Source organism: Prionailurus bengalensis, chromosome B4, assembly GCF_016509475.1.
Source record: "Prionailurus bengalensis isolate Pbe53 chromosome B4, Fcat_Pben_1.1_paternal_pri, whole genome shotgun sequence".
In the NCBI taxonomy this organism is placed as follows: domain Eukaryota; kingdom Metazoa; phylum Chordata; class Mammalia; order Carnivora; family Felidae; genus Prionailurus; species Prionailurus bengalensis.
The window spans coordinates 95,181,200-95,195,793 of NC_057358.1; the positions used below are offsets into that span (position 1 = coordinate 95,181,200).

Genomic DNA, 14,594 nt, shown 5'->3' on the forward strand with positions numbered 1-14,594 from the left:
CTACTCCTGAAATCATTATTGCACTATATGCTAACTAACTTGGATGTAAATTAAAAAAAAAAAAGTTGCTTGGCTTTGTTACTTCTTTCAAATCTTTTTTTCAAAGCTCACCTTCCCCTTGACCCTTCTTACAGCTCAGCCCCACCCAATCTCTCTATCTTATTCTACCTTTTCCTCCTATACCATTTATCCCTTCTAATTGCTATAGTTTTATGAATTTATTATGTTTATTGTTTTTTAATCTGGATTCCCCAATAGCAAGTTAAAAATCGACCAATGGCAGGTATCTTTGTATGCTTTGTTTACTAATATATTTATATTGCCAACAACTAAAATAGTATCTGTCACACAGTAAGTGCTTAAAAATTACTTGGGACATGAGTAGTTTTTTCATTTCCCTGCCTATAAACCACAGTGGTAATTCATAACTCCTCATTTCCTTGCAGAGCTATGTGGAATATGTGAGATACATGTACGCCAAGTATATTGATTTGTCTGAAAGAAACCTGCCATTCATACAATGACACTAATTACCATTTCTTGGAGGCATGAAGTGAAATTGTCTTTAAATGCCTTAAAGTTTCCATCTTAAATCTGTCATTAAGTACATGGCAATTTTCCTTAGACAATACCTCTCCTACAGCAACCGAAAATATACAACGTTCACTACTTGGATAAAGGTCATACCTCATTTTTTTCTTTGAGTTTTGTGATCATAACAATCACGGGACTGTCTTCCTGCCAAACCATCTGCCAGAAATCATTCACGGTGTTGATCATGGGGCCCTGCGTGGCGATGAAAGCTTTCTCTTTGCCACTGTAGCCCTAGTTTGAGTAAAGAGACAGAAATATTGGCTTTGAAATTCATGCCTTGCACTGAAAGCTTAGAACAAGTTCAGAACAAGATGGCTCTACTAGTCCAAAAGCAACACAACTTCCGCAGCTTCACTGATTCTAGCACGAGTCACGTGACTGTTCTCCCAGCTAGTCAAGCACAGCACATGGTATTGAGGGTCATAATGCTCAGTTCTCATCAGAGCAGACCCTAGACAGCACTGCAGCCACAGACACCCAGGAAAGGAAGACTCAATGTAAAAGACCCACTACCAATGTTGATTATGACTAAACAAGCAAATAACCTTGCTAGTAATCAAGTTAAATCAAAATTAATCCACTCTGAGGAAAAAAAAATCCACCAACAATTCCAAATAGTGAGTTGACGTGCTCATCAGAAAGAAAATTTTATTTATTTACTTACCCGAATATAATTAGCATTAATGTAGGTGCTCAAAGAATCAGTTACATTTTTTGGTCTTAAACACACTCTGCTGAGGGGGTCTAATGAGGAAAACAAGAAGGAATGTATTAGACAAATTTACTCTTTTGAAAGGTCCTTAGAACACCAATAACTGTGCATAGCACACTTGTTAATTTATACACTGGTCATCTGGTTTGTGTCAATGTTTGTTGTTGATGTGTCTGCATGTCTGTCTCTTGATCCATCTGTGTTTATTGAGGGACATTTGGGCCCATCTTGACCCCTCCCCTGTCCCTCAACACAAATGTTACCCATAAGCTTGAGATGATTTTATTCATCATGCCATTTTTTGGTGGGTTCCTGATTCTTGATCCCTATGTCTTATTTATGCTTCTTTTCTTGTTCTTTGGATTTGGAATTTGCACCATTTTTCCTTGCTCACTTCTCTCTTCTCTTCTGCCCAAAGCAAACACTTGGTCTGGCCTAAACCCCCTCTTGCTAAAGAAGCTGTCTTTAGTTACCACGTGTGGCACTTTGGTCACCTATAGCATGAAAATGATATTGCATAGATTGCTATCGTGTTAGCAGTATTGTCTTAACTTCTCAAATCACTTTCCATCAAGAAGTTGAAACACTCTTTGTAAACCAGTGTTAGGGAAACTATGGTAGTTATTTTTACCAACATTTTCATACATGAATTAAGATCAATTCATCCTTTTATGATTTCTTTAATCTGGTACACTCTGAGCATCCTAAGGCAAGGATGGAGGTTTTTTCCTCATCTATACGACCTAGTGTCTAGCACGGTCTTTATATGTGTAGCAGGCACTCGATGTCTACTGCGTTGATTTAATGGTCCCTTCCATTTTTTAAGAAGCCAGTTCTATACATTCCTCTTTAGTAATTGTTCTATTGCTGTTCTTCTCCAGAAAGATAAAATTCTGAGACTTTATCATACCCACTGTTCTTACCTCCTCTTCCACAATTCAGTCTTCCTTGGGTACACTCCAATCTATCCTAACATTATTTTTATGCAGACACCATTCTTGCTGATGCCCATCAATGATCCTTTTGTTGATCTATACCAAATAGGCCCATGGCAGTTTTTTCTTCATGTTTTATTTTAATATTTATCATCTTGTATTTTTTTTAATGTTTATTTAATTGTGTGTGTGTGTGAGAGAAAGAGAGAGAGAGAGAGAATGAGAACGTGAGTGGGGGAGGTGGTAAAGAGAGAGGGAGACACAGAATTCGAAGCAGGCTCAAGGCTCTGGGCTGTCAGCACAGAGCCTGATGCGGGGCTCGAACCCACGAACTGTGAGATCATGACCTGAGCTGAAGTCAGACACTTAACCGACGAAGCCACCCATGGGCCCCTACCATCTTGTATTTTAAGTGCTTAATTTTTTTGCCTGTCCTCAATGAATTGTAGTGAGCCCCTTGAGGGCAAGACCTGTATTTAATTCACTTAAAAAAAAAAAAAAGAACTTTAGTATCCATTGTGATTTCTATCTGGTATGTGGCTCATAGAGTGTTTAATATCACAATTCATTTCTATTAAAGTTGAGACACTGCTGTTGACTTTCTAGATACTTTTTTTCTTCCTTAGTGAAGGGGACAGGAAAACTTTCATTCCTTTTCAGTATTCACTGATTCTTAGAAGTTTCCACAAGAGCTCTAAACCACTGAGACTTGAAAAGAGGCCCACTTCCTTCAGTTTTTATAAAGCCTACCAAGTATATGATTTATTGGGAACTCAGCCCTATAAACCGCTTAGATGCAGGTTCCTTGTCGAGCTAAATTAAGTTTATTTTGGAAATTGATAATTTATAAGATTTCCAAGTATTTAGAGGTTTCCAAATACCTTTTTTTTTAAACAAGAATGAAGCATGTGACTGAGAGGAAAATTAGTTTTCTAACCAAAGACTGCCCCCCCCCTTTTTTTTTAATGTTTAGTTATTTTTGAGAGAGAGAGAGAGAGAGAGAGAGAGAGAGAGACAGAGACAGAGAGACAGAGCACAAGCTGGGGAGGAACAGAGAGAGAGACAGACACAGAATCGAAACAGGCTCCAGGCTCTGAGCTGTCAGCACAGAGCCTGACACGGGGCTTGAACTCATGAACCAAACTGAGATCATGACCTGAGCCAAAGTTGAACGCTTAACCAACTGAGCCACCCAGGCACCCCTCTAACCAAAGCCTTTTTTTTTTAACGTTTATTTAGTTTTGAGACAGAGAGAGACAGAGCATGAACAGGGGAGGGGCAGAAAGAGAGGGAGACACAGAATCCGAAACAGGGTCCAGGCTCTGAGCTGTCAGCACAGAGCCCGACGTGGGGCTCGAACTCACGGACCGTGAGATCATGACCTGAGCTGAAGTCAGACGCTTAACCGACCGAGCCACCCAGGTGCCCCTAACCAAAGCCTTTTTAATGTTAGACTGGACTAATAAAAAAAGCTGAGGGTTAAAAAATATCTAAAACTTTATCATTGTCATCATCACTGTTATAATTTTATTCACTTTATGCATTTTAAGTGTACATGTGTATTTTAAATATATATATGTATATTTGTCATATATACATGTCATACATATATATATATATGATATATATGTATGTCAAATTCACTCTGATAACTTTTTTCAGAATAGATGCTTCTAGATTATACGCTAAATATTTAGCATGCCACTTATGATACCTCCGGGTGGTAGCAATAACAATTCCAACATTGAGCAACTTGTCTTCCCTCTCTTTTGTTTTTCTGCTTTTATTTACTTCCTTCTCTCCTCTTGCTTTCTTCCCCTTTTTCCCCTCCCTCCCTCTCTTCCTCTCTTATTCCTTCTCTTTCTCCTGTCCTCCTTCCTGTTTTTTTTTTCCTCTCAACAAAATATTGACCACATAGATTTCATGTAGAGAACACATGACATTTCCCCATTTTGTCCTCTTTAAAATATCTCTGGCAATTTAAGCCTTCCATTTAACAGACGAAATGGTACCTGGATCCTGATATTCTGACTGCATCCTATCCTATCAGATTTTATGAAAGGTTATCCTGGGCTGGAGATTTCTTCTCCAGGAAGAAATGCGTTTGAGGTTTGGAGTCAAGAGGAGAAGCTATCAGATGAGGGAAGGGTGCACACTGCTAGTGTATCCCTGGGCAAAGACAGAAATGAGTGGGATAATATAGTTTTTCTAGATAAATTCAAGACAACTGGGAAATGGGAGGAAAGGCAGGGACTTGGCCACGCCTTCAAGGTGAGTGGGAGTCACCTCCACTTTGTTGCAGGAGAAAGAGAAGACTTCAGGCCCGCAGTGTCCAAAATGGTGCCACTAGCCACATGGAGCTAAATTTAAGTTATTAAAATACAATAAAATTAAAAAAAATCAGTTCCTCAGGTGCACTGGCTATACTTCAAGTGCTCGATTGCCACGTGTAGCTAATGGCCATCACACTGGAGATATAGAACATTTCCATCACTGTACAGAGTTTTGGTGGACAATGATGATCTCTGCAGTGCAAGATGGTGATTACATGGAAACTCACTTTTTAAGATCCATGTGAAAATTATGAGAGAAAACAGGACCCTTAAAGAGTCTGCTTTTGAAACTATAAACTTGCCTTTGTCTACTTAGTGTTCCTATTTTCTGGAATTGGTTCTGGGGTTAGTGATGAATTCATCTTCAGTTAGGTAGGGAGAAAGGAGAAACTAACATTACCTGAGGGCTTTCTATTGGTTGGAACTTCCTTTTTCACATATTATTACTTAATTCTCTACACGGCCCTATGGAGTGATATTATTATCACTATCTTTAAGGGATGAGGAAAGGTTAGGTGGAACAGAAAGACTAAGTCATCTGTGTAAACTATGAGTGCTCTTGCCATGATAGGGAGTCAAGTCTAACTGCAGTATTTTGTTTTCGCCATACAATTTGTTGTCTAATGAGTGGCTCACTTATTTGCATGTGTACTCTGTTCTGGGCACTTAATAGAACAGGAAACATAAGTAGGAAATATTACCAGACTTTAAATTTTTAAATATGAAATGATGGCCAGAGTAATTAGGTTTAATTAATAGAGTTCTTTAATTTTATCTATGTATTTTATATTTGTATAAATAAATTGTTTGCATGGAATAAATATACATGAAATTTGTTATTATACTTCATTGTGCAAATAACTTCATATTGATGTATGATTTTTTTTCCCATTGCTTTTGTGATTTAGGACATAGATATATTTTCATCATTAATATTTGCTTATGTTGCAAAATAATGTGATATAAACTTGACCTTCTCACTTTAATCTACCATGTAGAGTGTTCTGAGCCAGGCTGACATCATCATCAGAGAAACAGCTATTATTTAATTGGTTCTGAGCCACCCATATTTCTGCTGTAAACCATACTCCAAATTATACAGCCTCACTAATATGTACAAGCTGGATGCTTTTAAGCTTGGGTTTGTTATAAGTTAAAACAATACAAAATTATAATACTTAAAATATTAATCATTTTTAAGTATTATATGTAGTGTTACAAATTTATCCCATACTACAGTCCAAAATAAACCATAAAAAAACAACTTTCCACATAAACTCCAGTCTTTTCTGATTATTTTCAACTAATGGTATGGCATGCCCAAACTGTATTTACTAAATTATATTTTGTGCAACAGGGAGTGGGTGAGGCTTTCAGACATTTTCAACAGAAAATTCATTATTTGCAACATCAGTTGTCAGCACAGGTGCCCTGGTTCAAGTGATCCACCCAGTTCTGGGAATGGAAAAGCTGACACAGGACTATGAAGGGCTATGTCTGATATCATCTGGGCAGGAAATAGAGAAGGCTGAACTTTAAATAATCCCAATAATTTCCAAATCCATCTGACATTAGATGGTTAGGTAAAACTGCGATGGATGTATATGCCCTAATTATTTATGTTTGGTAAATTTCAGATGAAAAATCTTGAGAGAGAGAGACAGAGACAGAGACAGAGAAAGAGAGAAGCACTATTTTTAACTCACAGCACTTTCATCCCCTTTAGCCAGCTGTAGTTATAAAATATCTTTCAACAGGACTATACTACATGGACCAGGTAAAAATATGTTATAGTGGGGTGTTTTCAACTCCACCAGAGGGGGAAGCCCAAAGATACCATTAACAGTAATTCTTTTACCATAAATATGGAGAATTTGATGTTTGAGTGAATTAATGGGCTTGATTATGAAGACTCTACTATTCAATATTCATACTTTTTAAAATTATTTTTTAATGTTCGTTTATTTTTGGGAAGGAGGGAGAGTGAGAGTGGGGGAGGGGCAGAGAGAGGGAGACAGAGGATCCAAAGTAGGTTCTGCACTGACAGCAGAGAGCCCGATGTGGGGCTCAAACTCATGAACTGTGAGATCATGACCTGAACTGAAGTTGCATGCTTAACCAACTGAGCCACCCAGGCACCTTTAATATCCATACTTTTTTTTTTAATGTTTATTTATTTACTTTTGAGAGTGAGAGAGACAGAGCATGAGCAGGAGAGGGGCAGAGAGAGAGGGAGACACAGAAACCAAAGCAGGCTTCAGGCTCTGAGCTGTCAGCACAGAGCCGGATGTGGGGCTCGAACTCACAAACCATGAGATCATGACCTAAGCCGAAGTCAGACACTTAATTGACTGAGTCACCCAGGTGCCCCAATATCCATACTTTTTAAAAGTCTTTGTGGCTCCATCTTTCCAGAGTTATCGTTTTGAGATGTTTATAGATTTTGCCAAAACCCAACTATTTGTTGTCTAGTGATTGACAATGTAACATCCTCTCCAAAGCATTTTTGCCACTGTAAGCAGAATTAGTCAGTCTTCTCTATATTCCTACACCACTTGGGCCAGATCCCAATTCTGGCTTTTATTATATTGAACATAATTACTCATTTACATATCTCTCCTCTCTAGTCCATGACCTCCTTGATCTTATAAGCCATTCCTTATTTCTTACTGGTTCCTGGCAGGGGGCTCATTGCTTGATATAAATTTCATGGAGTTAAATTCAGTTTTAACATAGTCTAGGGGCACCTGGATAGCTCAGTTGGTTGGGCATCTGACTTCAGCTCAGGTCATGATCTCATGGTCCGTGGGTTCAAGCCCCACATCGGGCTCTGTGGTGACAGCTCAGAGCCTGAAGCCTGCTTCAGACTCTGTGTCTCTTTCTCTCTCTTCCTCTCCCCCACTCACACCTGTCTTTGTCAAAAATTAATAAACATTAAAAAAAAACAAACATAGTCTAAACAGTGTTTCTCAAAGTGTGGTCCTGGTATCATCTGTACCAGAATCACCTGGATGTTTGCTTAGAAGCACAGATTCTTGGGCCCAACAGCAGACCTACTTAAACAGAATGCCCCGGGTGGGGCACAGGACTCTAAATTTTTATAAGGATTCTAGGTGATTGTTATGCACAATGAAATTTTTCGGTAACAGCTTTATTCAGATGGAATTCATATACCATACGATGAACTCACTTAAAGTGTGCCATCACAGAGTTTTTTTTTTTAATTCACAGAGTGTACAACTGTTACCACAATTGATTTTGTAACATTTTCCTCATCTCCAAATAAACCCCATTCCCTTTAGTTATTTAGCAGTTATTTCCCATGCCTCCCAGCACCAGGCAACCACTAACACAGTTTCTATCTTTATAGATTTGCCAATCCGGACACGTCATATAAGTGGAATTACATAATCTGAGGGATTTTGTGATGGCTTCTTTCACATAGCATAATGTTTCCAAGGTTCATGCATGTTGTAGCATGCATCAGCACCTCATTTGTTTTTATTGCTGGGTAATATTCCATTGTGTGGACATTCTACACTCTATATATTCATCAGTTGATGGATATTTTGGTTGTTTCCACATTTGGGGCTATTATATATATATTTTATTAAATGCTTACTTGTTTATTTTGAGAGAGAGAGAGAGTGCACGCACAGGGGAGGGGCACAGAGAGAGGGAGAGAGAGAATCCCAAGCAGCCCCACGCTGTCAGCACAGAGTCTGATGTGAGGCTCCATCTCACAAACCGTGAGATCACAACCCAAGCCAAAATTGAGAAACGGATGCTTAACTGACTGAGCCACCCTGGCGCCCCTGGGGCTCTTATAAATAATGCTGTTACAAACATTTGTGTATAGCTTTTCAATATCAATACTTTTTAAAAGTCTTTGTGGCTCCATCTTTCCAGAACTATTACTTTGAGATGTTTTTGGATTTTGCCAAAATTCCAACTAGCTATTTGTCTAGTGATTGACAATGAAATGTTTTCATTTTTCTTGGTTATATTACTAGGAGTAGAATGTCTGAGTTATATAGTAACTCTAGGCTTTGCCTTTTGAGGAACTACTGAACTGTTTCTTAAGTAACTGTACCATTTTCCATCCTTATCAGCAATGTGTGAAGGTTCCAGTTTTTTTACATCCTTGCTAACAGTTTCTATAGTCTATCATTTTTATTTTAATCATGTGGATGTGAAGTGTTATCTCATTGTGGTTTTGATTTACCTTATGGCTAATGATGTTGAGCATCTTTTCAAATGCCTGCCAATCATTTGTGTATATTCTATGGAGAAATGTCTATTCAAGTCCTATGCCCATTTTCAAATTGAATTGTCTTTTTATAATTGAGTGCTAAGAGTTCTTTATATATTCTAGACAGAAGTCCCTTATTAGATATATAATTTGCAATTTTTTTTCCCATTATGTGAGTCATCTTTCTATCTTCTTGATGGTATCCTTTGACCTCTGAAGCACAAAACTTTTTAATTTCATAAAGTTCAATTTATTTTTTCTTTTGTTGCTTGTACTTTTGGCATCACATCTAAGAAATCACTGACTAATTCAAGGTCATGAAGATTTACATCTGCTTTATACTAAGAGCTTTATAATCTTAGCTCTTACCTTCAGGTCTGATCCATTTTGAATTAATTTTTGCATATAGTGTGAGGCAGGGTCCAATTTCATTTTTTTTTTTTTGCATGTGAATGTTGGTTGTCTCAACACCATTTGTTGAAAAGACTATTTGCCCATTGAATTTTTTGATACTCTTGATGAAAACCAACTGACCATAATGTGCAACACAATAAAAGTTTAGAACCATGTGTCTATTGGAATTGTGAGCTGACCACTGTAATAAAAGTAATACAGGATAAAGTTATTAACCTCAAACTACTTTAATGGTTATTAGTCTTGATGTGTATTTATAACTCCAACTTTTGTGTATACAGAGAAGTTGTGAGGATGGGAATCGATGAGGTGGAGGTTAATGGGGAAGGCTTGTGCTTTATAATGCAAACTACTTAAATCAAGAAACTTACTTGGCAAAATGGTCTTATAGCGATTTTTAGTTCCATGACGCGGAATGTCAATTTCTTTGGGATCCACAAAGTTCATTGGAATTTCCTGCAAAAATAAATGATATCAAATTAGTGTATCTAATGCTGCCACAAAGAAAATCTTCCCAGGGGGCCATCTGATCCAGAGCCCTACTGAACTTCAAAGTCATTTATAAAACAACAGACTACCACCTCTGGTTGACCAACACCCTTCCTTTTATAAACATATTAGCTGCACCCTGTCAAGCTGACTCTAAGAAACACCTCTCTGTCTTAGAAAGTATTATTTTATATATGGTTATCAAAGAAACATATAAAACTTTGATTAGATTTTTAAACTTCTATTTGGACATAATTGCTAGAAATATGTACACACACAGCTGAAAATTGACAATGTATTCAAATTTCTTTAAATCTTTATGTAAGTTCAGTACCAAAAATTTCACTGCAATGGATTCTCTTTTAACATTGTGTAACTCTAGGGGTGCCTGGGTGGCGCAGTCGGTTAAGCGTCCGACTTCAGCCAGGTCATGATCTCGCGGTCCGTGAGTTCGAGCCCTGCGTCAGGCTCTGGGCTGATGGCTCGGAGCCTGGAGCCTGTTTCCGATTCTGTGTCTCCCTCTCTCTCTGCCCCTCCCCCATTCATGCTCTGTCTCTCTCTGTCCCAAAAATAAATAAACGTTGAAAAAAAAAACTAACATTGTGTAACTCTTTTAGGATTATTAAAACCTCCCTCCCCAAATGGTAAATACAAAGGGCTTTTTTGTTGATTCAGGAGATGATCATAGGATGCTTTTTTGTATTAAGGAATGGTTGATAATTGTACAGTTCCATTTGTGTTGTCAATGTAGTATTTTTAGTGAAGGTCACCCAGACACTGTTTTCTCCCACTTAACAAGAATATAAATAGTTTTACTCAGTCAGAATATATGTCATGTGCCTCAAATGCTTGGAGAGGGAACAATTAGAGTAGAAATGGCTCTGTGGAAATGAATTAGATCTAAAAGGTGAGCATCTGTAGCTGACTGGGACAAAGAAAGAAATAAGCCAAAGTTTTCAAAAGGGTCAAAAAAATCATTTAAGGATTTGATTACACAACATAGTATGATCTCTAATTAAATTTTTGCAAAACATTGCTTAAACGATAACGTGAAATAAGAGAACTTTCATCTTTAGATCACGTGAAATACTATTTTTGTTACTTAAAGTTTCTGCAGTGGAAAATATAACTCAACAGCCTAATATTCATTTACATGGAAGAAGTTATCCATAAATTAATTCAAATTGTCCCAGTTTTCAGTCAATCTGAAAATTTGAGGAAAGCCTGACTATCTTATAAATTTGAGATGTGGTCTACAGAGAGAAGTAGTTTACTTTTTAAATATCATTTCCTAAATGTGCACTATTTTAGATATTTATAACATTCATTCCTACTCTTTGTTCCAACTAAATGTTATAACTTCTCAGTTCCAAGTGACCAAAATAAGCAAAATTGTTGGATGTTCAACAGAAAGCACATATTCATGTTTGGTAATTTCAAACAGGTCAGTCTGTTTTAGCAAAGCTATGATATGTTTGTTTCTCCTCTGCTTCTTCCTGTTTTCTGACACACACTGACAATTTATCATCTTCCAGCATTATCTTTCTTTTTGGTACTCCTTGTCATTTTTCCTTTAAGGGCTTATCTCAAAGAACAAAGAGCTATCTATGGTTCCAGAAAAGAATACTAGATGTACTTTTGATTAGCTGTATGATCATTGACTTGTTCTTGCATCTCACTAGGTCTCATCTTCTTCATATATGAAAAGATGACACACTACAAAGTCTAATTTTAAAAACTGCATGTTCATGTTTTACTTTGGATGCTTAACAGTAGTTGAAGAGGCTAACAGCAGATCTAGCCCATTGCTGGATATTTCATCGTTAGAGTGACTGCAAATATCTGAACAGAACTTTCAGATGATCAATTTATTAAAATCAACAGACTTTGGCTTACGATGTACAACTGATTTAAGATTAAAGTGAGCTATAAAATGCATAATCCCCTTGGGCAGTAATTAGAACTAAGAAGGTCTAATCTGTCTCCATGCTCTCTGGGTCGGAAATGTGTTTTCATGAATCAAGTTATCACCAGTTACACTGATGGGTTGCCATCACTTTTGGCTAAAACTCCCAATCCTCTTTAGCCCACATTTGGTCTTCCCCCATGTTCCTTATTTCATTTAAGGTCACTGTATGCGGCCTGTTCCTCATGTCACAAACTGAGGTATCATTTCTGACTTCTTCCCTTATTTTGGCCGCCTCATCCAATTCGGCCCCCTTCTTGCAGATTCCTATAGGTTTCCCACGTTTTCACTCCTACTATCTTAGTTTAGACCACCATGCCCAGTCCACAGGATCACTCTAGAGCTTCCAACATACCCCTTTCTAATGTTCACTCCACTGCAGATAGAGTGATCTTTTACAAACTTAAGATAAAGTTCAAACTTTTAAATATGTATCAAGACTCAGGTTTCTTTTATAACTCTGAGGCTCAAGCTTTGCCACTTTCCACCTTGATTTCAATGCATCAGCTAAATCGAACAACTTAATTCCCCAAACAGTGACAGTAAACTGTTCCTTCTTCCTGAAATGCCTCTTCTCTGCCTAGTTCCTTCTTGATACTTCTCTGCCTGGCCAGCTCCTACATACTCTGCCTCAATTTAGTAATCACATGCTAGTTTGAACATTTATCAGTACTTGATGAGATGTAGGGTGGCTCTAAAACCTTGTATTTAACCTTTTAAACTGTAACTGTTTGTTTACTTGAGTGGAGGACAGTGCCATTTTAGTAGGTGCCTCTAGGGTCTAGTTTATCAAAATACCTACTGAGGAGTGAAGAATAAACAGCTGGCTCACCATGAATTCACTTTGGAGTAAATGTGAACTTGCCACGACGTCCCTCAGCTGTGACCTTGTGAGGATTCGGCTGGCTGACTGCAGATACTCCATTGCTACCTTCTCCCGTGGGGTTGGGATAGCCACAAAAGGTTCAACATTCCCCAAGCTACTCATGTCCAATGTAAGAGATACGTTGGACCCTCGTCTACATTGGGGAAGAATGTTAATAGGTTTAGACACCACGTGAATCATTTTGATCACACAAATTCGTCTTTCTGTGCATACACACAATTCAGTGAGAAGTTTTACAGAAATAAGGACCAAATGTCTTTTCCTCTTATGGTACCATAGTGGACTATAGCAACTATCCAGAGTTTCTTTACAGGAAACTGAAAGTTTTGTTGTTGGAAATAAATCTGAATTGAGAAAACACACTATAATTCATTAATAGGTATATTTGACACAAAAATAATAAAATGGCTAGTAATATTAAGTGAAAAATTTAGGAAAAGTAAACATCACTTTTGAATTGAGAAATTATGTATAACACAAAACAATTTTATTTTTTGTATGTCTGAGAGCTCAGTATAGAAATCATATAGCCATCTAATATTTTTGACACATGATCTTACTGGACATAGGAAGCTCAGAATGGGAAAAGTCAATTTTAGTTCACAGTATTACTATTGAGGTAGAATTTAAAAGTTTTAAAATATATGTACTTTTTATAACGTCTGAGTGAATCCCCAAATAATAGCATCTGTAGCTTCCATTTATGTATGCATGCATGCATGTATATATGTGTGTATATGTATTTAATTCTGTGATAAACTCATAAGGGCCATACAGATCACAGATTCTTATTCTGAATTACATTTATCTTCCCTCTGTAATTTCCCTCTTCTTGTTGAGAGGTGAGGTGGGGCTTTGCCAAATTATAAGGGCCCCTTGTGTCCTCAATAGAAGGTGTGAGTGCCTCTTACCAGTAACATTAGCTGCTTGGAAACAAGAAGTAACTATAAAATAACCTGTGCAAGATTGAGGGTCAAAATCAGAGATTTTATTCACAAAAACTATTAAGTTAAAGGGCCTCGGGCATGAGTCAGGTGATCAAATACGGTGCCAACTGGTTGGTGTTCCAAGGAAATGGAAAACAGGGAAAAACAGGTCATAACAAATGTGAACAAAGACAGTAAGAACAAATACTAGGTCCAGCGTATTTCATTTGAAGGGTGATTTACACATTTACTATGGAGCACTACATCCGGAAATATTCAAGTAGCTACAGCTTAATTTTAAACAATGGAAAATTATTAGAACATACAACAAAGCCAACTAAACAAAAGTGAGTAAGTTCTTCCTATTATGAAATTGCCTCTGGTTGTAGCTTTGGTGGCATTCTATAATTTGATATGTAATGTTCTATTTATTGATTTCTAAATGGTTTATAAAAAAATAAATGGTTTGTGATTGTAGTTTTAATTCTTGCTTTGGCTTGATGTTTATGTGTTTACAAATTTATTTTCCTTATTAATTTCTAGCTATAGTAATACAAATCAGAGAATGGTTGGACTTCTAAAGTTTGGAATTTCTTAATTCTTTCTTGGGGACAAACGCTATGATAAAGTATTCTTAATATTTCATAGGTACTTTTGGAGGCAACTAGTTTGATTATTTATTTACCTCTAGCTAGCTAGCTATAAATTTATCTATGTACATATGTATATCTATATCACCTTATTTATTATATTACTGCATATTATTAAAAATATTATTCCAATCTATTTTTTCCCACTGGATTTCTCAAAGCCTGAGATGTATGTGAGTCTTCCACAACACTTGTGTTTGTTATTTTTCCTTATATTCTTAATGATTTTTACTTTATATATTTCAGCCATTGTTTTATTTGAAGTGATTCATAATTATATCTTTACTATAAATTTTATCAATATTAAACATTTACTTTCCTATTAATTTTATGTCTTGCCTCACATCTGATTACTTTTTCTAGTTTTATTGAGATGTAATCTACATACAGCACCATATAAGTTTAAAATGCATGGCAATCTTTTTTGATTTAAGTAT

The 14,594-nt window shown here is 36.9% G+C and overlaps 1 protein-coding gene across 2 annotated transcripts in view; it reads right to left on the bottom strand.

Annotated features, from left to right (window-relative positions):
* Window positions 1-14,594, bottom strand: part of PTPRR (protein tyrosine phosphatase receptor type R) — a 246,474-nt gene that overhangs the window by 34,313 nt on the left and 197,567 nt on the right. For both annotated transcript variants that reach the window (XM_043565026.1, XM_043565027.1), the window contains 4 exons: window positions 12,528-12,714; window positions 9,612-9,696; window positions 1,259-1,338; window positions 688-825 (listed from right to left, as the gene is read on the bottom strand). In XM_043565026.1, the coding sequence (XP_043420961.1) occupies window positions 688-825; window positions 1,259-1,338; window positions 9,612-9,696; window positions 12,528-12,714 (490 nt within the window). The remainder of the gene's footprint in view (window positions 1-687; window positions 826-1,258; window positions 1,339-9,611; window positions 9,697-12,527; window positions 12,715-14,594) is intronic.